At 37.1% G+C, this 26914-nt stretch overlaps 2 protein-coding genes across 6 annotated transcripts in view; one reads left to right on the top strand and one right to left on the bottom strand.

Moving 5' to 3' along the window:
- Positions 1-1173: 1173 nt before the first annotated feature.
- Positions 1174-17376, top strand: LOC149848351 (uncharacterized). Its single transcript, XM_089992733.1, has 5 exons — positions 1174-1573; positions 4986-5083; positions 5184-5249; positions 5354-6201; positions 16976-17376. Exons 1-5 carry the CDS (start codon positions 1203-1205, stop codon positions 16985-16987), a joined length of 1395 nt encoding a protein of 464 aa, XP_089848859.1. The 5' UTR covers positions 1174-1202; the 3' UTR covers positions 16988-17376.
- A 1199-nt stretch (positions 17377-18575) lies between these two features.
- Positions 18576-26914, bottom strand: part of LOC149848350 (TOM1-like protein 5) — a 34613-nt gene continuing 26274 nt past the window's right edge. For 4 of the 5 annotated variants that reach the window (XM_089992191.1, XM_089992112.1, XM_089992251.1 and 1 more), the window contains exons 6-10: positions 26723-26880; positions 22879-22954; positions 22435-22520; positions 20552-20710; positions 18576-19184 (exon numbers count right to left, since the gene is read on the bottom strand). In XM_089992191.1, the coding sequence (XP_089848317.1) occupies positions 18845-19184; positions 20552-20710; positions 22435-22520; positions 22879-22954; positions 26723-26880 (819 nt within the window). In that variant the 3' untranslated portion in view covers positions 18576-18844. Of the gene's footprint in view, positions 19185-20128; positions 20422-20551; positions 20711-22434; positions 22521-22878; positions 22955-26722; positions 26881-26914 lie in introns of those variants that run through there. The other variant, XM_089992386.1, reaches the window with a different exon arrangement.

The following is a 26914-nucleotide window of genomic DNA, read 5'->3' as shown; positions in this document are numbered from 1 at the left end:
TATCTATTTGCCACATTTAATTCTGGATTTGCAACACTCTAAGTTGTTCTTTTACCGATGCAAGATGTAGGTAGGGATGCAAACGAATCATATACAGGCGAGACTATGAAAGATCCAAATTTGAATCCAAAATATAAACAAGCGGATGTAAATCAGATTTTGAATTACAATCATACCCAGTTTGAAATAAATGATATAAAATATCCGGTTTTGAGTCTTCAAATAACAAAAGATTCGAATTGAAATCCTCAATATAAACAACAGATCGGAATCTGAATCTAAGGCTGGACCATATTTGATTTTGAATAATGAAATTTCTGAGGTACAATCTAAACTACTAGATTCGAGCCTGAGTAGGTAGGGCTGGTAAACTAGCCCAACAGGGCATGTTCGGGCTCGGCTTGTTTACCAATGGATTGAGCTCGTGGCTCATCTCTGAATGAGACGAGCTGGCTCTCATGTAAAAACATTCCATATTATTTATACATGGAATATATTATATTAAAAAATATTTTTTTATATATTACACTTAATTTTCGTATTTTATGTACATATTTTTCATTCACCTTTCTCTTTTTACATATATTCTATGCATTGTTTTAAATATATTATACTTAAAATATATTATAATAATTTTATTTATCTACACCAGCACTCCCAAGCCGAGCCAAACACCTTCTGTTTGTGCTCAACTCATTTAAGCTAAACAAGCTGCTCATGGCTCAGCTTGCCAGCTATATGAACTGATCAAGAACGAGTTCATGACAAGCTGAACCGATCTGAACCACAAGCTGCTCGGTTCGTTTACCAGCCTTATGGGTAGGGATCCAAGCTAGATCATGAAAGATTTCAATTTGAATCCAAACTTTAAATGTGGATTGAGTACAAATTGAAGGTCCAATTTGACTCTAATTCTTTTTTTTTTCTCACTCCTGTCGGCACGGTGTTTGTGAGGGTGTTGAGAGGAAGGCATCATATCAAACTCTGTTGGTGTACGGGTGTGTTTGTAGCTTTAAGAGGTAAGCCACCAAATATCCATACGGCAAGCTGAGTCAGGGCGGCTAGGTATGTTCGCCTGGAGCGGTTTATCCGAGTTCGGGTTTACCCGGCCCAATTTCATCGCAACTATGCCATTATTTTATTAAGCTAAAACCCTACTCTTCATTTCTCAAACCTCTCTCTCTCTCTCTCTCTGTGATTCGATGGCTCTCTCCTGCCTTCGTCTTCGTCGATTCATCCCCATATCTTCTTCACTCCTAAAACACCATCTCTCGCCTCTCCCATCGGCAAATACGCTATGCACCCCACCACCATCCTCACCATCGCCCTTCCGAACGCCCGCGCCGCTTCCCGGTCCTAACCACCCCTTCCTTCGGGCTCCGTCTCTGCTCTTCAGCTCCTCCTCTCGGACGCCCATCGGCGACGATGGCAAGATAGGACCTGATACCATACTGTTCGAGGGATGCGACTACAATCACTGGCTCATCACCATGGAGTTCCCCAAGGACCCCAAGCCCACCCCCGAAGAGATGGTCGAGACTTACGTTCAGACCCTCGCTAAGGTCGTCGGAAGGTCTGACACCCCCCCCCTCTTTCTCTGTCTCTCTCTCTTCATTCCTTTCTGGATTTCTTGGTTTCGTTGAGCCTGATTGTGCGATTTAAGTTGGCGGTTGTCTTTTTTTTTTCTTGTTTATTTTTGTTTTAATAGATTTTTGGTGGTCTTCAGATTCCGGTTGTTAGTTTTCAGTTGATGGGTGGTACTTAAATTTATGCTGTTTAATGGATTGTGTTTGGATTATTGTTAGTTGGTTTTTGTTTGATGGGTGTTCCTTAATTATGTTATTTGGTGAATTCTCGAGGTGGGCATTGAAAGGAGCTAAACAAGGAATGTTTAGTTAAGGAAGCTGATTGGAGGATGATTCAGAATCTATGTGGAATAAGATAGCGGGTGGCATGAGAAAGGTGGCTAAGGAGGTATTGGGTGAGTCTAAAGGCGGTGCACTGCTAGGTAAGGATACATCATGGTGGAACGAGGATGTCAAATTAGCTATTAAGGTTAAAAGAGAGTGTTATAGAAATCTAAGTAAGAGTCGTGATAATGAGAATTTGGAGAAATATATGATAGCAAAGAAGGAAGCTAAAAAAGTAATTCGAAACGCTAGAGATAAGGTATATAAGGAGGTTTATGACAAGATGGATACCAAAGAGGGCGAGAAAGATATTTATAGGCTTGCAAAGATGAGAGATAGGAAATCGAGGGATCTGGGTATGGTTAGATGTATCAAAGATGAAACGCAAAGGGTTTTAGTCAAAGATGAGGAGATTAAGGAGAGATGGAAAGATTATTTTGATAAGCTATTTAATGAAAGTCATGCTCAGGATCTTGGAGACTTTTTCATTCCTTTTCATGAGATGAATCGTGACTTCATGCGCAAGATTCAAAAGAAAGAAATTGCAGAGGCTTTGAAGAAAATGAAAACAAGAAGGGCAGTTGGCCCAGATGGTATACCTATCGAGGCTTGGAAATGCTTGGGAGAGAAAGGTTTACAATGATTGACAAATCTTTTTAACAAGATTTGACGGACAAATAAGATGCCTAATGAGTGGAGGAAGAGTACTTTGGTGCCTCTATATAAGAATAAGGGCGATATACAAGATTGCACAAACTATCGTGGTATAAAACTCATGAGTGATACTATGAAACTTTGGGAGAGGGTGATTGAGTCTAGGTTGAGGAAGGTTGTCATGATATTGGAGAATCAATTTGGTTTTATGCCTGGAAGATCAACTATGGAAGCTATACATCTTCTTAGACAACTTATTGAGATATATAGAGAGAGGAACAAAGATTTGCATATGGTTTTTATTGATTTGGAGAAGGCATACGATAGAGTACCTAGGGACGTTCTCTGGTGGACAATGATGAAGAAAGGTGTTTCTCTCAAGTACATTAGTATAATTAAAGATATGTATGAAGGAGTAGTAACCAATGTCCGCACTTGTGAAGGGGTGACAACCAATTTTCCTATAACGGTTGGGTTACATCAAGGATATGCTTTAAGCCCTTTTCTATTTGCTATATTGATGGATGAGCTTACGAGATCAATTCAAGAAAATGTGCCGTGGTGTATGTTGTTTGCTGATGATATTGTTTTGATTGATGAGTCTAGAGCTAGGGTTAATGCTAAGTTAGGTTTTAAGTTGAGTAAGAGTAAGACAAAATATATGGAATGTCGGTTTAGTAAGCAACAAAGTAGTGATGGAAGTGTAGTGAAGCTTGGTGAGCAAGAAATACCGGTGGATGATTGTTTCAAATATTTGGGATCTATCACTCAAAAGTATGGAGAAATTGATGGAGATGTAAATCCTAGGATAAAGGTTGGGTGGATGAAATGGAAAAGTGCAACTGGAGTGTCGTGCGATCGTAGAATGCCATTGCGGTTGAAGGGAAAGTTTTATAGGACGACTATTAGGCCTGCTTTGCTATATGGTACGGAATGTTGGGCTGCCAAGAGACATCATATTCAAAAAATGAGTGTAGCTGAGATGCGTATGCTTAGATGGATGTGTGGAAATACAATAAAAAATAAGATTCGGAACGAGGAGATACGTAAGAAGGTAGGTGTTGCACAATTGAAAATAAGATGAGAGAGAATCATTTATGGTGGTTTGGACATATTCGGCGAAGGCCTAATGATGCTCCAGTTAGAAGGATGGAGAAATGGGAAAATATATTAGTTAAAAGAGGCCGGGGTAGGCCTAGGAAGACTTGGATGGAGATGATAGGAAAGGATATGAATGCTTTGAATCTCACCGAGGACATGGCATTGGATAGAAATGATTGGAGGAGAAGGATTCATGTGGAAGACCCAGAATGATTTTCTTTTTTGGTTCATATCGCCGACCCCAATTGTTTTGGGATGAAGGCGTAGTTGTTGTTGTTGTTGTTGAATTCTAGAGGTGCCGGGAACAATCAGTCAGTTTTTTGGCTGTTAAATTTTGTTAGATTGTGCTGTATATGCATTTTAAGGGCTTTGACTGCTAGATGAAATTACAAATTCAAATCATTGTTTGCCTGTAGGTGAAGTTATGGTTTCAAACCAAGTTGTGTTAAAAGGTGGGTTTTTTTTTATCGCGAATCTAATTTCATTTTAGGGATTTCAATGTGTCATTGTTCATGTGGTGGTTTGCTCCGTCATTGTGCCTTCCGTCATGTGGCATATTGATGCTGTAACTGTGGAGATGCTTGGCATTTAATTCAAGGATTTGATTTAGGATTTTGTGTGTATTGATGGGTCGATCCTGTTTCTCAATGGTGTTGACCCCTTTCAGTTGATTGACGATCTATTGAGAATCGCTGTACACTTAAGAGGATAAGTCTTCGTTTCCAAAGCTATACCCAATTATATGATTAGGATTGAATCTTATGTTGTTTGAAGCCGCTGAAGTCAGTGTGAACGAGTAAGGCATCTTGGACCGTCCTGGGGACATGAAGGCAATCCTGACCCGCTTCTGTGCTACTGGATGTGGGCATCTGTTTTTGCACAATCGTAAGATTGCTTGCATGTTTTCATTAAGTTATTGATTCTTCTACGTTAGTTTTCAGCAGGTTAGACAACCCTCTTAACTCATAAAACCAGTAATCCACCAAATATCCAGCAATTATATCAAGTTAAGGATTTAAAATGATAGAAAGCTTTTTAGAAATCATTCTAAAAGGTATGGGTTGATTAGCTGAGAACCAGCCCTGGTTCTGGTTATATTCTAGATTGGTTTCTTAATATGGAAATTTATGCTTATAAGACACCATTGTTGGCCTGATTCTGCTGTGTTCTTGTCTTCAGACTTTTTGCTTCCAGATATTGATTTCTAAACCCCCGTTCCCTTTTATTCTTTCTCTTTTACCCTAAGCTTAGTGTACCCATCCCTGCTTAGGGTGAATTTTTGAGTTGAAACAACTGATCCAGAATCTTGGCTATTTGCAGTGTAGAGGAAGCCAAGAAACGTATGTATGCTTGCAGTACAACGACATATACAGGGTTTCAAGCTGTAATGACAGAGGAAATGTCTGAGAAGTTCCGAGGTAAGTTATTTGCAAATTGAATCTGTGATAACAACCACCTTTTTTCTCGTTGCATGTGTTAGTGAAGTACACTTGCTAATTACTTGAATTGTTCATTCAGGTTTGCCTGGAGTTGTTTTTATTTTGCCTGACTCTTATATCGATCCTGTGAACAAAGAATATGGAGGTTGTTTTTTCTTGCTTTTCATTACCCTCTATTTCTCATGCTATTTGTGTTTTGTTGCGATATTTTTCCTGTTATGCTTGCCAATTCATTTTCTCCTGGTGCAGGTGATAAATACATCAATGGGACCATCATTCCTAGACCTCCACCAGTTCATTATGGGAGGTCACAAGGGAGGTATAATGATCGGAACAGGAACTATGACAGGCCACGGTATGACAGGCAAAGAGAACCGATGCAGCAGCAAGACCCTGCTCAATTTGAGAGAAGGAATCCTCTGCAATTTGATCGCCAAAGTGCTACACAAGGTGGAAGACAGGATTATCCACCACCACCAAGAAGCTTTTCTCCCGGTGGTGATTACCAGAATGCTGTGCAAGGTGTAAGACATGATTATCCATCACCAACAATGAACTTTGCTCCCAATGGTAATCAACAAAATTCCATGCAAGGTGGAGGACAAAATTACCCACCACCACCACCACCACCACCAAGGAACTTTGCTCCGAGTGGTAATCAACCAAACTCCATGCAAGGTGGAGGACAAAATTACCCACCACCACCACCACCACCAAGAAATTTTGCTCCCACTGGACAAGGAGATATGCGTGGTTATGGTCCGCCAACTAGTAGGAGCTTCTCTCCACCATATGGGAGTGACTACAACCAAGGGGGCCAAGGTAATTACGTTCCTCCGGAACGCAGAGACTCCTCACAAGGCGAGAGAAGGGATTATCCTCCCTCTGAACAAAGAGATTTTCGTGGGATGGATCGGAGGGATTTTTCCCATTCTGGTCAAGGAGATTATGGGCAGGGTGCAGCCAGTGGTTATAGTTCAACAGGACAGACTTATCCTCAACGAGAAGGACAGAGAGTATCAGGGATGGAATACAGGGATGGGATGCATGGAGAGCAGGGGACTTATGATGCTGGTGGACAATCGGAACATGGGCAAGTAAGACTTTCTTTGTTTGATTTCCATGATTAATTAAGTGAAATATTTTGCAGTTTTACTTTTCACTTTTTATTTTAACCTTGTAAAAGGGAGATGACGATGTTGTTTGATTGCATATGATAAATATCCATATTTTTTCTAACTTTCTGTTACCTTTCTTTTTAGCTTTGATAAATTGTTTCAAAAAAGTTGAAAACACAAAGGAAATTTTTTGAACAAGTTGGGCATCCCATGCTGGAATAGGTATCCAATCGCTGGAAACAGATGGATAGGGCCTTTTTGTAGTTACTAGATGTGTCCCTGATATAGGGGTTGCCAAGTGCTCTTTCCTGCAAAATATTGCACCACATTTGACACACACACACATAGTGACAAATAAAGCGAGATTTATGAAAATCTCGTGAGAAATTGCCTGAAAGTTTAAAATGGCAATTTCTCTCAAGATTTATGAAAAAGCATAAATACTGCAATTTAAACACGATATTTACGTTTTAAACGGCTATTTATCATGAAAAAACCATGTATTTTTATTTTAAGTATTTTTTATTAATATTTTCTTATAAAAAATATTTTTAATTTATTTTTGATTGCCGAGATTTTGCCAAAAAATACATGATTTATGAAAATTGTTCAAATTCTCGTGAGTTTTTGAAAAAACGAGATTTTGCCATTTTTAATGTTTGTCACTATGCACACATTTATATAATGTATCTTGGGGAAATATTTGGTAATGTTGCCAGGATGCTATGTCGCATCTGAAAGACGGGTGCAGGTTGTTTTGATCCAATTGGACATCATAGATGTGTTCAGCATGTTCCAACTGGTAGTAACTGGCTTTTGAATTGTGTTTTTTGAATGGGAAAACACGATTTTGTGACCAGAGAAAGTATCGTACATTGTAGGCCATTGATTTTTGAAGCCTATTAAAAATATGTCTGCATGTTGTAATCAGGCGATGCACCCACTAAGAAAAGCATGTAGATCACATCTATAAAGTTGGTTTCATGAAAAACAACCAAAAATGAAAAGATGAGTTTGTACCTCATGCTGCCATGACCAAATGTTTCTCTCTCTCTCTCTCTCTCTATATATATATATATAGATAGATAGATAGATAGATATATAGAGAGAGAGAGAACTGTTGATTTTTTGTTGAGCTAAAAACACATCTAAACATGAAAAATGTTTAAACTAATACATGTTTTCTATTAATTAAAGCATAGAGATCACATCTGTGGGCTTAAATTAAACAGAAACATATGCAAGTATGTTTTTCAAAGGGGTATACCCATTACTATATATATATACCTCTCAAATACCTATGATTTTAGGCACCTTGGATTCCCTCCTTTTGATGACTTATCTTTTCTACTTCAATTTCTTGTCTTGCATTGCACATTTGCTCTATGTCATGTCATTTGTTCCTTACAGATGACTGCACTCAGAATTTATGTGATTCTGGATATAATAGCATGTAGCTGTTCTTCTTGCGACAAGTGGAAAGACAGGAAATAGACATCGACTTGTTTATTGTCATGTTTATTTTGGTCTATTTTAACAATTGGTTGCACCGTCTTATAGATGTTATTTATCACATGATTATGTGTTTTAGAGGCTTTTGGAGGAGGACTGCATCTTGAGTTGACATTTAATTGCACACTGACCAAAATACGTTTTATCTGTTGACTTTTCTATGGCACTGATATGATGATTTTTCTTGATGGTAATATTTTGCTGGATACCTTTTCATCTGATAAGAGTAGGGAAAAAATATCGAAGCAGAATAATGTTGGAAATAATAAATTGGATATAACGAGTGGTATATGATCAATTGCTTGGGAATTTACAAAGGACATGCAAGATTCTGTACATTTTTTTGAAGAACCCTTAAATGTACTAAGGTGAACTGCCTTTAGAAACTGTTTAGAATCTGATTATGTCATCACATATGGTGTAGATGTTTACAATGTTTTAGAGTTTTGGAAACAGGGAAAAAGTTTACTACAATGTTTATGTTTAATGATACAAGTAATCTCTCTCTTCTAAATTGGCCAAGGAGACCAGCCTATGTTCAACATATTACTGCTCCTCTGCTGTCATCCTCAAAATCGTCTTATGAAAGAGTATTTTGGGGATCTGTTGTTTTTTTCGCAGAAATTAAAAGGCTTGATTGTGTTTGCTAGCATGATTGTCTCTTTACTCTTGGGTTAGCTATTCATACATTGAAAGTATAAGGACAATTTTGTTATTGGAATCCTTGGATTGAGATAAAAAAAATTGGATGGTTCTGGATTTCAGTTGTCTGTCTCATAACTTTTCTCGACATCCATTGGAAACTAACAGACTTGTGGTCCAGAATGGACAATTCTCCACACTTCTGTAGGAGGTAAATGACTTCTGTTTCTGAGGCCATTTATGTCCTAAATGGCAAAAAATTTAGGATTGATGCTAGGAATTTGCACATAAATCGTGATGTTGGAGTGGATTTATGAAGAATTGTTTAATCTCTTTCCATGTGTTATTCATACATAGAACATGGACTATATGTGTTTGGGTGCACACTTATGGCTCATGTTGGGGATAAGTGCTTTATGCAGAATTGCAAGCCATCAGTTGATTCAGTTCATTATAGAACTATAATTATTGTATAAGGAGTTGAAGGCTTGAAGCGGGAGCCTCAAAAAGCTAATGTTCCGGTGGTTTCTCCCTCCACCACGCACGTTCCTCTTTTTGTATGAGACTTAGCTTCACCTGGGATGCTTCAACTGTTATTCTCTCCATCTTGTTGTAACCGTATAGGTGGTAGTTTGAAAATATCATTATTACTGTGATGTAATGAAAAGACGATTTAAAATGACAAATAATGCAATATTTTCAAAGTATTGCCTATTTAAAGACATTGCAACATTGATTATTGAGATACTATCATGATTTTATATATATAGAACGAGAGTGTTTTAATTTTTATTTTATATGTTAAATATGTTTTTAACTTTTTGTGTTATTCTTTATTTTTTCTATAATTCTTAAAAAGTTTTCTACTCATCTTTACATGGAAAAAGTATTACTAAATCTAGTTTTGCTTTTTTCTATTCCATTCTTATGTATTTATTGGTTATTTCTTTTAAGAAAATGTTTAATTCCTTAAAAAATTTTTATTAGAAGTATTTATTTTTAAATATTTAGATTTCTTGAGATTCATGCATAAGCCTATAATACCACTAGAAATTACTTGCTGAGTTATAGCCAAGTCCGATATTGGTGGCCATGGTCCACCTGTATTGGGATTCATGTAGTTAGTGTCTCATTAAAAGGGAAATGGCCTAACATGGTTATAGAACTTTATTGTAAGGTAGAAGTATGAAGAGATGAAACTGACTTGATGGGTATTTTGGTTTAGAGTTAAGTACATATATGTATATCTTAACACCCCCCTCAAACTCATGGTACAACCACCGAGAGTTTGCAAAGTAGGAAGTGAAATCTGGGTGATGGTAGCGCTTTAGTGAAGAAATCCGTGACTTGGTAATCTGATGGAACATAAGGCAATCTAATAGTCTTTTGCAGAAACCCTTCACGAACGTAGTGGCAATCCATCTCAGTGTGTTTCGTTCTCTCATGAAATGTATGATTGCTTGCAATGTATAACGCTTTTGTTGTCACAACACAATTTTGAAGGTTCTACAGTATGGACCCCTAAGTCTTCGAGAAGTTATCTCAGCCAAACTAACTCAGACGTAGTGGTTGTCATGGCACGATACTCAGCTTCAGTGGAGGAGAGTGACACCTTTTGCTGCTTTTTGCATTGCCATGAAATTAGCGAGTCGCCTACAAATACACATAAACAAGTGGTTGAGCGTCTATCATTGACATCCTCTCCCCAATTAGAATCAGAATATAGAATGACTTCTAGTGAGAAAGAGGATGATAAAAACAAGCCAAGATTAATAGATTTTTTAATATATCTAACAATTTTCGTTACAACGCTCATAGTAGTGAGAGCATGCTGAAATTGATTGGCATAATGAATAGCATGAGATATATCAGGGTGGGTAATAGAAAGATAAGATAAAACCCCAATCATCTGTCGGTAGGACGTTTGATCTTGCAAGGGCTCTCCATCATCTTTTTTCATTTTGGCGTTTATGACTTTCGAAGTGTCGACCAATTTTTCATCCGAGAGTTCTGATCTTTCAATGATCTCTGTTGCATATTTAGTCGGTGATAAAAAAATAACCACGATGTAAGTAAGCAACTTCTATTCTAAGAAAATATCGTAAAAAACCAAGATCTGTCATATCAAAGTTGGTTTTAAACGCATCTTTGATATGATTAACTCTCTGCTTATCATCTCCTGTGATTATCATATCATCTACATACAATAGTAAAATCACCACCCCTGTATTAGAAGACTTAACAAACAATGCAGAATCAGTAAAACAAGATTTAAAATGAAGTTGTGTCATCACATCACTGAACCTATCATACCAAGCCTTTGGAGTTTGTTTTAGGTCATACAAGGCCTTACGCAATCAGAGAGTCTCCTTATGTGCTAAAGTCAAGCCAGGTGGAGGATCCATGTACACTTTTTCATCTAGATTACCATTTAAAAATGCATTTTTGACTTCCATTTGAAATATAGGTCATTTCTTAATTGATACTATAGCAATGAGAGTTCTAACAGTAGTCATGCAAGCAACTGAGGCAAATGTTTCATCATAGTCAATCTCATATTTTTTACTATATCCTTTTGCCACTAACCTAGCCTTATATTTTTCTAATATTCCATCGTACTTAGTTTTTACCTTAGAACTCCATCTGCATCCTATAGTTTTTCTTTCTTTAATGTTTGAATCTCTCAAGTTTTTGCTCTTTCTAATGCTTCTAACTCATCATTCATGGTCTTAACCCATTCATGACGATGCTTAGCCTCATGATATAATTGAGGTTCAACATATGAGTGAATAGCCATTAGGCAAGATCTATACCTTGGTTCACATGAATCGTATGAAACAAATCTACTAGGAGCTTTTGAAATTCTTATGGATTTTCTAAGGCTAGAAGGGTCTTCTTATTGGCTTTGAGAGTATCTTTCTAAAGCACATGGTGGATGACCTTCGGTACGTCGAACATAGGTTTGTAAATTATCGTGAGATAGGTCTATATTGTCAAGACTTTTACTCACATTCTCATTTGCCTCGTGTATGACTTGGTTTTCATGAATATTTTCACATTTTTCATTGATTAGATAAAAAAGGAATGAATAGTCACAACTCTCTTGGATATTATCCTTGAAAAAATCTTTTTCATTTTCGAGAAACGTAACATTTTGAGAAACATATAATTTGTTTCTTTCAATGTCATAACATCTATATCCTTTTTGGTTTTTGGCATAACCCAAAAACACACAAGGAATTGCTTTAGGAGAGAGTTTAGCATTCTTGTTGGTAAGAACAAAACATTTGCACCCGAATACCCTCAACCTTTTGTAATCGGGAGACATTTTATAAAGCTTTTCAATAGGAGAAACATTTTCAATATTTTTTTAGAGCATTTTATTTATCAAATAAATCGTCGTAAGAGCGGCTTCAGCCCAAAAAACTTTGGGAACATTTCTAGATCCTAGAAGTGTTCTAGTGGTTTCAATAATGTGTCTATGCTTTCTTTCGACAAAACCATTTTATTGAGAGATGTACGGACATAATTTTTGATGTATAATCTCATTTAAGTCAAAATAATTTTAAAAGTTTTTTTGACATAAATTCTCCTCCGGAATCAGTTCTAAAGATTTGAATATTGGTTTTAAATTGATTTTGTATATGACTATGAAAATTTTTAAAACAATCAAATACTTTCGATTTGTGTTTTAAAAAGAATATCCAAGAGTGTCTACTATAATCGTCCACAAACGCAACATAATAAGCAACACCTCCTTTGGATACGATCGGTGCGGGTCCCCGTACATCCGAATGCACTAATTCAAATGGATTCTTAGTTATAAGATGTCTTGATCCAAAAGGTAAAGACTTCATTTTGCCAAGAATGCAATCTTCACATACAAAATTTTTGCTTTTACAATTTGAAAGAAATGGAAACAATTGTAATTTGGTTAGACTAGGATGTCCTAATCTTTTGTGCCAAATTTCTATATCTTTCTTTTTCATAAAATTACAAAAAAATTGTTTTGGCAATTCAAGATTGTCCATAACATAGATGTCTCTTCTTTTATGGCCTTACCCAATCGGCTTTCCAGACTAGAGATCCTATATTAGACAATCATTAGATGAGAAAACTATTTTGCAACCATAGTCTGCAATTTGAGAAACGGATAAGATGTTTAAGTTCAATTTTGGTACTACTCTAATATTTGGTACGTGAAAGATAGGTGTTTTTTGATAAATACCAAAACTTTTGATTTTCAAAGATGTGCCTTCGCCAGTAGAAACACAAGAATCATTTGAGTTAAACTTGCATTTAGTCAATATGGACTCATTAGGGGTCATATGAAATGAAGCACCGTTGTCTAGGATCCAAGAGGTCTTACCACGATTGTCACTTATCGATATGGCTGCTCCCGAATAAGGAAATTGAGATTTAAGTATAGGTTGCAACACCTGTATTAATTGAGTTAAAAGGAGAGCGAACCGATGCATTTGGAGTCGTCAACTTCACTCCTTTCAACCGAAGTCACTCTTTTGTCTTCTTTATAATCCTCTTTCTTTCTTTTGGGACAAAAATGTTTGATATGTCCCGGTTCATAGCAATGATAGCAAATAATTTTTTCACCTTTTTTTGAATCATGATCACCCCTCTTTTCATAGTTGTTGGGGTTTCTATTATTCTCATTTCTTACAAAATGAGGTGGTTTATAACTCTTCATATGATTTTCGGGCTTTGACATAGCAAGCACGGATTCTTCATCCTTAGAAGCGGACGGCCTTTTCAATCTATTTTTTTCCATAGTTAATTCTTCAAGTGTCTAAACTATAGAAGGAATCCTTCCTCTATGAAGAAGTGCGGATTTAGTTCCTTCAAATTCGGGCCTAAGCCCATTTATGCAACAACAACAACTACGCCTTCATCCCAAAACAATTGGGGTCGGCGATATGAACCAACAAAGAAAATCATTCTGGGTCTTCCACATGAATCCTTCTCCTCCAATCATTTCTATCCAATGTCATGTCCTCGGTGAGGTTCAAAGCATTCATATCATTTCCTATCGTCTCCATCCAAGTCTTCCTATGCCTACCCCGACCTCTTTTAACTAATATATTTTTCCATTTCTCCGTCCTTCTAACTGGAGCATCATTAGACCTTCGTCGAATATGTCCAAACCACTGTAAACGATTCTCTCTCATCTTATTTTCAATGGGTGCAACGCCTACCTTCTTACGTATCTCCTCGTTCTGAATCTTATCTTTTATTGTATTTCCACACATTCATCTAAGCATATGCATCTCAACTACACTCATTTTTTGAATATGATGTCTCTTGACAGCCCAACATTCCGTACTATATAGTAAAGTGGGCCTAATAGTCATCATATAAAACTTTCCCTTCAACCGCAATGGCATTCTACGATCGCACAACACTCCAGTTGCACTTTTCCATTTCATCCACCCAACCTTTATCCTATGATTTACATCTCCATCAATTTTTCCATACTTCTGAATGATAGATCTCAAATATTTGAAACAATCATCCACCGGTATTTCTTGCTCACCAAGCTTCACTACACTCCCATCACTACTTCGTTGCTTACTAAACTGACATTCCATATATTCTGTCTTACTCTTACTCAACTTAAAACCTCTTGCTTCCAATGTCTGTCTCCATAATTGTAACTTAGCATTAACCCCAACTCTAGACTCATCAATCAAAACAATATCATCAGCAAACAACATACACCACGACACATTTTCTTGAATTGATCTCGTAAGCTCATCCATCACTATAGCATATAGTCCTAAGCCCATTTATGAATTGATAAAAATGCTCCGCTTTGATTTGATTTTCACGGAACTCAACATCTTGTGGGCCATGCCACTTTGGCTCAAGAAGAGCCAATTCATTCCAAAGGAGAGATAGTGCATTGTAGTACTTTCTTATGCCCATGTGCCCTTGAGTCATTGTCCTCACTTTATTTTGGACATTACAAATATGCACAATATCCACTATACATGTCTTTAAGGTATTTTCGTGCATCACTAGCGAAGTCAAACTTTGTCAAACTAGAACATTTGTGAATGTTCACACTATTGATGCGCCATCCAATAATTTTGGAATGACCCATCCTCCATTCCTTCCATCTTTTCTTATATTTGGAAACGGCTTTAGCCATTTCCTCTCTTTGAAGTGCAACTTCTTTTTCATTTTCCAATTTTGTAAGGATAAGTTTAGGCTCCTTTTCGGTGCCGTCAACCAACCCTTAAAGCCCCTTTTCTCATATTTTATGTTTTACTATGGATGCCCACATCACATAGTTGGTGTCATTTAGGCGTACGAGAATAGAGACTATCACTTCTCTCTCATTTTCCATTTGCAACAAGAGAAAGCGAAATAGAAGAAAAGGAGGAAAATGAGAGAAAGAGAGAAAATGAATGCAATACAAGACTTTTTGGATATGGTTCACTTCCCGATGCAACAATCAGACTTTCGATGTATTTTGCCAAGTCCACGATCCTCCTCTTGATCACGATCTTTCTTCTAACAAACGCCCTTTGGAACACCAAAGCTCTAATACCATGTAACGAAGTGGATAAAATCCAATACACATGCAAGAACACACTTTCAATCAAGTAGAATACTTGATTGAATCACCGATCCACCCACACAAGGGTCTAAAGAATTGTTATTGCATATATTTATACTCATGAAAATGAGTTGAGAAACTATGAGGCCTTCAAGGCCTATTTATAATACAAAGTCACATGGGGAGCAGCCCAAAGTAGCTCTTGTGCTGCTCCCAACGGTCATAAATATGACTGTTGGGAGCAGCTCCAACAAAGCTGCTCCCAATACTTCAAAAGCTGAAAAAGTAAAAAGTGAAAAACAGAAAAAATAAAAAACAGAAAAAAGAAAAAATAGATTGTCAGCCCCTAATGGGCTTACAGTGAAAATACCGAAATACCCTTGATGGGTATTTTGGTTTACAGTTAAATACATATGTATATATGTATATATATATACATATATGTATATGTATATCTTAACAATCTTTACATGGAAAAAGTATTACTAAATCTAGTTTTGCGTTTTTCTATTCCATTCTTATGTATTTATTGGTTATTTAACTTATTTCTTTTAAGAAAATGTTTAATTCCTTCAAAAAAATTATTAGAAGTATTTATTTTTAAATATTTAGATTTCTTGATATTCGTGTGTAAGCCTATAATATCACTAGAAATTGATTGCTGAGTTATAGCCAAGTCCGATATTGGTGGCCATGGTCCACCTGTATTGGGATTCATGTAGTTAGTGTCTCAGTAAAAGGGAAATGGCCTCAACATGGTTAAAAGAACTTTATTGTAAGGTAGAAGTATGAAGAGATGAAACTGACTTGAAACTCTGACCTGAGAACTCATTGTCATATGATTCATTGGTCCACCATTGTGGGACATGCAAGGAGTGTTTTAATTTCCAGTCTAGTTGGCAACTGTCCTTGTGCAGGAATGTTGAGAGCTATTGTTTAGGTGATGAACTGGTGACCATACTATAACTCAAGATTAATCACATCATCATGTGTAAGCTCAAAACAATGTGCAGCATTCTGGAGTAATCCATGAAGCTTTGCGTGAAGGCTCTAATATACCATCTATGCACTTTATGAGAACTCATATAGACTGTGAGAATGGTTTGCAAAATATGGAGCATATTGAAACTTCCAATATTGTAGCAGTCTTAGATATGTGAGCTTTTGTCTGTTGATTCTTATATGTTGCATTTAAAGGTAGTCTTGGATAGCACAGGAATAGAAATGCAAAGGTATTTAATGATTAGAATCCAACTTCTGGAGGACAGTAAAATAAATGGAGGAAATTTTCATTCATTATGTAACAAGAGGCATTGGTGACAGGAATAGTCAATAATAAGCAAGAAGGAACCCCATGGGCTCTGTTAACATGATAACAAGTCACTGGACATTAATTAATTCAGGGATTGGAATTTAGGAATGGCTTTGATGGTCTTCATATAATTGACCATCTAAAGTAACTACTCTTTGAATTTGGAAAGGGCTGCATTGAAAATCGCTGCAGCAGGTTCTTGAGAGCAGTATTTGAAAATTTTTGTGAGGTGAATTACCAAGAGTCTTGAAAGCCAGCAATCAAAAGAACCTGTTTGATGTGTATGTCAGCAAACAAAAGAACCTGTTTGGTGTGTGCTGAAGTACGCTATGGTTGGCAATAACATGACTTATGAATGATTTTCCATTACATTTCTCTATCCTGGGCTGTGGTGCTCGATGAATGATACCTGTTCAACCACACATCATTTTTCTTGTGGCAGTTATCTATGACTGTTGCATGCAGTACTTTGTGGTGGGTTTTACTCTCATTCTTGTACCTTGTTCATTGCTGGGCCATTTGGTCTTCATCATATAGGACTTTTTTTTTACTTTGAGGTTTTGTTTCATGATCATTCATAATGAAAAATCTAGGACCTTTGAATTCTTGGGGCGTTGTTACTCTGCAAGTTCTTGGTAGGTAGCCTTTTGATTTGTTGAACATTTTTTGCTGTGTTTGTAATCATTCCTGCGTGGAACATACTGTTGCAGGGATGGCGTTGAGATGCAATGCTGAGGCTGAAGATGCGATAACTGCATAACAATCTCAGAACCGTCTGGTGGTTAAGGAAATCATAGTGCGGCTATTGCATACTGTTGGAAAATGCTTATTAGGTGCTTTCTTTCTGTTGGGCATATCGGGGTAACCATGTAATTAATTAGACAGACATTAAATACTGGTAATCGTTGGTACAAAATCTTGTTCTTACCTTTGAACTTTTTAATTTTGTTGAGCTCTGCAATATGGGTTGTGCTGCAAGCTTGTCTATGCTTGTTTTTAAATGAATCCAGTGCCTTGAACTCGAGTATGCAGAAGCTTGTTTTGCCTGTATTTCTGCGTGCCAGTGCCTGTCAAACCATGCCTGTAAAAGTGAAATTGGCACATGTTTCAAGATCCACGCATAAAAGATTTTGTTCCAGGACTGATGCTAAAATGATCTTTTTTCATTCTTCTCTTTTCTTTTTTGATTAGCAAGCTGGGGTTTTCGGGAGAACATGCATTGGTAGAAGGGGAGAGTTACTTTTGATCACATCACCGAATTTAATCAGCTCTCATCTTCATAAGAGTTATCCCTATGAATTACCACAGTGCGAAATTGGCAGTGGCTATTTGTGTTGAGTTTTTTCTGTAAACGAGTCGGTTTAAGCTTGACTGGATAGGTCTAGAGCTCAACTCCTGTTACTTCCAGCTTTGGAACAATACAACTTTTTGTAAATAAACCAGCTCATACTAAGCACGTTTTGGCTCAAGCTCAACTCGGCTTGACTTGCCACAAAAACAAGCCGAGTTTGAACACCTCTCTTCAGTTTGTCTCGTTTAGCAGGCCTAGATGTATTGCAAAGATATGATAATAACACCACCGAGGTGGTATTCCATGTGGTAAGCGGGGTCCTGTGTCAAGCTGAAGGCTCAGGATCGAAACCTTCTGCCACTGCCACATGGGGCGGCTGTTCTGGTAGGGGTCCGCCTAACCCCAGCTGGCCTTTCCAAAAAAAAAAACTATGATATTAACAAAGTGTAATTCACTGCGAATCTCTTCAAATCACTTCCCTTTTTCTCTTCATTCAGAAATTTCTTGAAGAATTTGGATGTAGACTCAACGTAGACAAGACTTGCTCAAACAAAAGATCACACAATAAGCAACAACAGAATTCTTGACCGTCTTTCTGGAGGCTGAACTAATGAAGAGAGAAACAACACTGCCACATTATCTCTTCTTTCACAATGTGCATATGCAAACGATAGGCAGTTGAGTAGAGCAATAAAAGAAAATTCAATCATCAAATCAAGAACCAGCTGACACTTTTGCTCAAAGCTGAATATCACCTCGAGATGGTTGATGATTGTTTAGAATAAAAAAGACCAAAAACAATGACGGTAAGGTATATTTCAAACAAAAGGATGCCAATATCACTCATGCATGGGCCCCCTAAATCGTGGATCTTGGAGTAGCCTTAAGACCATGACCAGCTACCGAAATCGTAGCAAAGTCCATATCTCAAGGAACACCTGCACAAACAAAATTTTCAAGAGCGCGAATCTCGGAACATGGCATATCAAATGCACATGAGCATGGTGCACAGGTGGTTACGTCAGTTTTAAAGCTAACTATTATGACTGATAAAATATCACAAATAAGTCAGTAATATGAGAACAATAAAGAATAACCACCCCTCTCTCAATATGCACCTCACAAAAGTGTAGAAAAGCCAATGTGTACGCATTGCGGAGGTGGGCACCTCCAGCTCCTGCAGTCTATGATCTCTTGCATAAGATGAAGGATTCTGGCCTTATATGATATCAGTACAAACACCTCTATGGCTTCCACTGAGTGGAAAGCCAATCAAAACCGAGTGAACTCAGTCACTGAACTCTGTGCTTCCACTCTGTGAGCTACTGCCATTTCTGCTGTGAAGAGATAGTCCGCCTAACATTTGACCAACTGTGCCAGAGCCAGCGACCTGTTTCTTCTTGAAAAACAGCTCTCTCTCTTTGTGTTTTGCTGGAGGAGGTGGGATCACTAGGGGTGTTTGGAGTGGTGCAGGTTCTCGAGGCTCTATTCTTAGAGGTGACCAGTTTTTGTTGCAACCACTGATCGGGGGTAGTGGCCTCTCAAAAGAGATGGAATCTGATGAACCTGATGAGCTTTCAGACTGATCTTCCCTCCAAGCATGAGCACAAGCCTTCCCTTTCCGGGCTCTGGAAGACGGTTGCAGAGAAAGGAATAAAAAGCATGATTCGAAATTGTAAATGTAAAAGAATCATGTGCATGTAAATCAGTCGATGAATGTGCTTGGTGCAGACAACAGATACTCAAAACAAAGAGCTCTGAGGGCACTAATGGAGATAGTAGAGACCATGCAAAGCTTCTTGAGCCCTGATCCATGAATCAAATCATCGGCATATGCACTTTGAAATGACAGCCATTTGCATTAAATATGACACGTTAGACTACTTAGAATTTAAAAAAGAGTCATCTTTATTTTCCATAAAAATGGCCTCTTTTTACAAGTATTTTTTATAGCTCTTCAAGAGATGGACTCCAAGCAATGCAGATAGCACCTGCAATGCTGGTGGTTGTAACTGCAGCATGAAGATAATGTTATGATTGAAGGTGATGATATGTTGGGGTAGTGGTGGTCCAGCAGGAAGATTTCAATGAAGTTGTTAGCAATGGCTCCACATTATGTGTAGGATTCATGCAGAGCACTGGCTTAATAATAACATGAAAATTATTACCACCACAGCTTGACATCATGTAGAACTCTGGTTTAATAGTATACAACTTAATACCACCATAGCTTGATTAGTAATGATGATGGAAGATACTTATTAATTATCCTATACAGCAGATTTTCATGACATAAAGATAATAGGTAGCAGTTTTTTTTTTTTGCGTAGTCCAAGGAAAAATTCCCCCCATCACCGACCACACATTGGCTGGCCTCCGGTTGGTAAAACCCTCGAGGTCCACATTATGTGTAGGATTCATGCAGAGCACTGGCTTAATAATAACATGAAAATTATTACCACCACAGCTTGACATCATGTAGAACTCTGGTTTAATAGTATACAACTTAATACCACCATAGCTTGATTAGTAATGATGATGGAAGATACTTATTAATTATCCTACACAGCAGATTTTCATGACATAAAGATAATAGGTAGCAGTTTTTTTTTTGCGTAGTCCAAGGAAAAATTCCCCCCATCACCGACCACACATTGGCTGGCCTCCGGTTGGTAAAACCCTCGAGGTCCCCCCTGCCCACCAGGGAGTACACCCAGCTTCGACCTTGCGGCAAGGGATGCCACCCGTGAGTTTCGAACATGTGATGTCCTGTCAACTTGGTGACATTCACAAGTCGCCTCTACCAGATGAGCGGAGCCCACAAGGGAGTACACCCAGCTTCGACCTTGCGGCAAGGGATGCCACCTGTGAGTTTCAAACATGTGATGTCCTGTCAACTTGGTGACATTCACAAGTCGCCTCTACCAGATGAGCGGAGCCCTTGTGGGCTAATAGGTAGAAGTTTTAGTTGAAGTTGTCAGCAAATCAATTTTACCTTCGAAACAAGCGATCAGCTTCTTCGTCATCTTCTGCTTCTTCATGATTGATGGCAATACTGGATGCATTTGGAATTGAGAGGAGTCCATCATGTTTTGTAAGCAATTTCTGCAACTGATCATTCAGTTCGATTGCTTGTGAAACTAATCTTTCATCGCTGAAAAATAAACAAATATTAAATTAGCATCTGCTCTCTCTCTCTCCCTACATGTATATAAAGAGTTAGTTGGTTAATATTCTTTGCAGATTCTGGCCAATATTCAAGACGGAGTCTTGGTCCCTAATAGTGCAAGATATACAACTTTCATTACCCCAACATAAACAGCAGATTCTACAAGATTTAATGTGAAGTTCTATCAAATATACGAAACCATTATTCAGAGCCAGCACAATTTGGTAGCAAGTCAATAGTCTAGCTTCTCTTTTTAACCAAGTACACCACAAGAAACACCAGAATCCAGACAAAATTTCAGAACAATTTCCTGAAAAGGATGAAACTCTAAGGGTTACCTTTTTAGAACTAAGGGAAGCAACAAAGTCCCTTTATCAGCTCGGATCTTTGGAATAAATACACTTATAAAGCCTAACCATGCCTTGTGTCATTAACAATCAGAAAGGATGAGCTTAATAGCAACAGTTATGTGACATGTTTGTAATTGATAAAATTAATGGCATCGCTGAAATTGTACATATCTATCCCAACTCACATGACATTTGTGTATGAAGTTATGAACACTTTCTCTCTCATCACTTCATCTCTATGTACTTTATGACACAGACATGACAGGCACATGGAACACATATGCAAGCATTTTGTGAAAATTAGGACATAAGTGTATGACTAGGTAATATTCAAGTTCCCCAAACACCAAATCAATTAGGGGAGAGATCAATCTGAAGCTACATTCTCGCTTTATTTGTTATTCTGAATCTAGCCTCGAACCATGCACTCAAGCATGCCATATGATCTGAGTCTAGAAGTACGATATTGTTATGCATGGCAGCAGTTTTCTATGAGCAATCCTGAGACATGTTTACGCAGACGAGAAAGGTTGAGTTCTGGAAAAAGAATGTTTATGAAGGGTCTGAAAATTAAGCCATGACTAGTCCAAAGATCCATGACCAACCAGGCGCCAGACCTGCCTATCGTAACAAACCAATCAGGGAAAATTATCTCTGGCCTGCCCAACTCACCTATATTTTGGGCCCAAATACTGCCCAAGGAGGTAGCCTACTTAAAGTATAGCCCACTACACAGGTGAGACCACCCTGTATAGGACGATATCATGATCATGTTTATTGGCAACATGAGTATTAAATTGTTCGTACCCTACTACCGGTACTGTTCCAATACTGAAAGAGCTCCGGTTCATCTTGAATATTTTTCTAGCCTGAGGATGTGGTCTAGATGAAGTTTGTAACTTATTCAATTTCTTAAGATTGATAAATTGATTCAAATCATCTAAGCAGATAAATATGGTTTAACATTACACCCATCCTACTAGGAAAGGGGACACATAGATCTGAACTACTGTTGCTTAGTCACCTGGGTCTTTTTTTATCTCAAGAAAACATAATTTTGTTACTCAACTGGGTCATAGGTTGCACATTATGGATTGTCTAGTGCTCAAAGTCCCTCGTACGCTAGAGTAGGATAATTCAAACTGTAAAGAAATTCAGCATGCTGGGAGCACCAGGTTGCATATCACAGCCCAAAGCAGAGTTGTGACCAAAGTAGAGAACCTAATAACTAACTTACTTATCAGACCATGTGTCTAATGAACATTTATGTAAAGCTCAATATGTCTGAGCTTGTCTATATCTCATGCTACACCCATTTCCAAAACTATGAGATCTTTCACATGAAGATAACAGTCTTACCGTGAAGTCATTACCAGATGCATCACTCGTTGCTTTTGAAAAGAACATTGTTCCACAAGATCCAGTGTGAATTCATTAGTCGCTCCCTATAGAAAAGAAAAAAACATACAACAAAAATGTTGGTTAAAGACACAACTGACCACAAAGTTTATGAAAAAACAGAACAATAATTATTTGAAAGATACTGCAAACCAAGTGCAACTAGAAGGTGCAGACAAAAAATCTCATATGGTGGGTCCAAACATGATAAGATAACCTAGAATGCTGAAGGAAAGAAAGGTTCAACAGGTTTCAGTTAAATTAATAAGATTACAAAAACATAATTTATTAAGTAAAATGATAAAAATTTTAGCAGATGACAGAAACATCAGTAGTACTTGAAAATAATTCTGCATCTGCTTACACGATGTCCAAGACATATTTGAAAATTAAGTGATTTTGTACCTCAGGATGCAATGGGTCAACAGCATCCAGCACTTCTTGCAAAATCTCCATGACACTAGTGGCCTTTTGAATAATACTGAAATGACAAATATGAAGTCTCCATCAGAGCTAACATTTGCAATGCAAATGGTATTTGGCTGTTGATATTATATACCATTACCAAAGCAATGAAACGGTTATGCATCCAACACACGAGTCATCCACTTAGTGTACTCTTAAACTGACAAATTTTAAATTAACACAAGGGCACAAGTTTCTCTCATCTATCCTCATGTATCTAAATGTTGTGTAGGAAAATGAACAGAAATCAGAAATAAATCCATGCAACTTTCTGAAATAAAAACAATTAACAATTTGGGTAAGACAAAGTCACTATAGTTAATCTTGTATTCCAACAGACAACAGCATAACGCAAAAATACAGCCCAACTATTGATTAATTGTAAATTGCCTCAGTTTCAAAAGAAATTGTCTTAAAGTCAGCCCAAGAAAACCATCTAGAGTAATGCAGGCACACACATTCTTGCTGTAACAGCATCAATTAAATCATATAAGTGTGTTGCTCCACAATCACCACTTCAACAAAATATTCCATTTTATTACAAACTAGTTCAACCATGTCCCCCCCATGGGTTCAAGCCCAAGACTGATCAGTTGAGATAATCCAATAGTCTAAACCATCCAACCATGTAAGAAATGAATTTTGACAGAATTTCTTTTCATTAGATATGGAACTTTTTATTAGCCTTCTTCCCCAGCATCATCATCATAATTTGGTAGACAAGAGAGGGCTTATTTCAATCTTGAAACTACTTTGAATAGAAAAAGATTTTGTCAAAACTAGTTAAACAGATTAAATATTGACTTCAAATGGAACAACAAACAAATAAATCTACATTATTACCTGAAATTAGGTATAAAGAAACAAATATGATACTCAGAAAACAGTTTTATTAAAGGATTATCTGCATTGAGGAAACACATAGGAAGTAACCTTTTCGTTTACAAAATTAAAACAGGTTTTACTATTTAATTTTAATTAGTTAATAAGATGATAACAGGTTAGGAATGTCTTCCAGTAAGACAAGCTATCAAAAAGAGATGCATGTTAAAGTTATATTATAGTCACCAATATTATTCTTGGCAATTTCTCACCGAGGGGTTTTTCTCAAAGTTTTTTCTTTTCAAAAAGTGATTTTTTCAGAGAATTCTTGGAAAATTAAAAAATTCAAATAAAAATTCAAAAAATAAATAAAACTATAACAAATAGAAAAAAATCTAAGATAAAATCCAAAATTTCTTTTCCATCTCTTCCTTTCTTCCTTCCCCTTCCCTCTCTGGCTGTCTCTCCTCTTCTTTCCTCTTTCCTTTTCTTCCCTTCCTCTTAGCTCCCCTTCTTTCTTCTTTTTTCTCTCTTCCCCACCCATCCTTCTCCTGTTCCGTCTTCCTTCCTTCCTTCCCTCTTCTTTCTTATTTGAAAAAAACTCCCAAATCTGATCAAATCTATCGATTTGATTTGGTTTTTGAACCAAATCAAATGAAACTTGGAGGGTTAGTTTGTTTTTTTCTTGGAAAGATTTCGATTATTTTTTCAAATTTTTATTTCTAAAAATAAAGGATTTTTAATAAAAAAAGGCAAAAAACAGGTTGCTTCTGTGCTTATATCTCGTGATATTTTCACAATAACATCATGACATATATTTTGCTGATATTTTGAAAATATCACAATATTTAGCGAATATTTTTGGCTTAGTTTAAACTTTAAAATGCAGATGTTGTGATATTTTCAAAATATCAGCGATATTGGTGACTACTATATATGTTAAAACCTATTTTTATAATGGTATGGTAGGACAAGTTAAAATAAAGCACTTTAACATTTGAAATTTTGAGAAAAAACCAATTTTATGTTCAAAATATTTTTTAATTTAATTTCTGTTTGCTGCCCACTTGCTTCACATGGGCCTGAAAAGTACTCTTTTCCTGAGCCTGCTTCCCTTTCTAGGAACCTTGGCTCAAAGACTCAAAACACATGGTAGGGCCTTTGCATAAACCACTTAACCTGTCACTTTCAATCAAATCAAACCTGTGATGGGTAAGAAGTCACCAAAGAGTTGATGTACCACTCTGACCAATCAAGAATGTTTGACCATGAAAGAATACGACCCTCAAAAGAAGTGCATTCTTTAGTCTCCACTACTAGAATCCATTAGTAGGATAATCCCTACTTCACTAACCTCCATTCAAACAATGTGGCAAAGTGTGTTCAATAGCCAGCTTTATGCTTATAAGCAGTTTGTGCTTTTATTACATACTTCACGTCAGTTTGTTGGTATTTACATTTATAAGATTTACTAGGTCTTCTGACTGAACTGGTCCAGTTGGTGGATCTCATATCGCTCTTTAAGTCTTTCATTAATTTGCATCTGCTACTCTTAATGGACTTATGGTTCAGGTTCAGTGCGACTTTCATTTGTAATATGGGTACTATCAGCCTCCTGTATTCATATCGTATTCGCACTGGTACTTGGGTACTTCGACTATGGGTCATCTAAGTTCCGGACTTTACCCATTTTATCCATTTTATGATCCATTCGACTTGTAGCCAGCACTTGGGATAAAAAACTTAACATAAATATATACTTTTTTTTATTAATTAGTTAATTAATTTTAACATGAATTAGACTTTTAGTTCATATTGACAGAGTCTACAACTTCATATGTACAGCATTTTGTAAAACATAATATAGTTTTGCGCTATTCGATGCTATGTGTAGCTGTATCCCCATACCCAACCTTCTAGAAATTCTTGTGCCCTACCCTCCATACCCATGTCGTACCCATATCCACACCTGTACCTATGCAACTTAGCAATATGCATTATGAAGCCAAAAACATCTTGTACCAAGGCCAGTAACCTCCTAATTATTATTCAAATTTGGAAGGTTACAGGTCCAGGTTCTTTTTCTTTTTTACCTTCAGCATACAATGGATCTAATTTTGGAGAAAAGTTTGTCATCTAACTTGTCAAACTTGAAACATTCTTATCCAAGTGCATCAACTGGTCATATATATGTTATGGCCCACTTCCAATGAAACAGCCATGTTGATGCATTTTTTTGCTACAATGCATTTCTAAGACGTATAAGAAACATACTAACTTCTCTAAAGACTTAATATGGGTAGGGGTGGGAGGAAACCACAGCACTTTAAGAGCTTTGGCATCCAATTTGACTTCACTCCCACAATTATATTCTTGAGTTGCAACACTGAAATTGATAAACAATTCAATCCAATCCTTCACCCAACAAGACCAACAGTTTTAACATAACCCACTAATTTTATTATTATATCCAATCTATCTGTACATAAAATATGACTGTTCAACTCTAACACATAGGTGTATATATATATATATATGTGTGTGTGTGTGTGAACTACCGTGCAAGCATGGATGAAAATAATCCTTTATTTGCCCTAAAAATGGATGAAAACATCCCACATAGTAGGTAATGGGCCAAGTCTAGATCAGGTCAAATCTGAAAATGGACTCACCCATACCCATGAAGTACCAGTACCCATGTACCATGTCAACATGAGTATGGAACCCTTCCCAAAAGTACCCGCATTACATAGCCATTCAGCTGACAAGATGCATTTGAGCTTTTAGATATGCTCATCTGCAGTGACAAACCAAAAAAGTAGAAACAAGATGCTCACTTTCACAAATCAACTGACAGTTAATAATAGTTACATTTCAAGGGCTTCAATGCATGATCTTTCATATCAAATTTCAACTGTGTAATTTGCATACGTGATTTTCAAAGGGCAATAAAATTGGATACCTTGAATCTGGTACACTCAGGGAATTTGGAGGCTGAGTGACTACATCACATTTCTGAGGGACAGTAGTTGCAACGGGTGAATCTTTAGCTTGGGTCTTAGCAATCGGCAGATTTGATGTGGGAACAGTGGAGTTTCCTGGAAACTTGACATGTGCACGCTGTCCACAAGTGACTACCTCATGTTAGTAAATT

This window comes from Nuphar pumila, chromosome 1 (genome assembly GCF_984573655.1).
Source record: "Nuphar pumila chromosome 1, dmNupPumi1.hap1.1, whole genome shotgun sequence".
NCBI classification, from domain to species: domain Eukaryota; kingdom Viridiplantae; phylum Streptophyta; class Magnoliopsida; order Nymphaeales; family Nymphaeaceae; genus Nuphar; species Nuphar pumila.
Note: the sequence above shows the minus strand (reverse complement) of the source record. Positions and strands in the feature narration are given on the sequence as shown.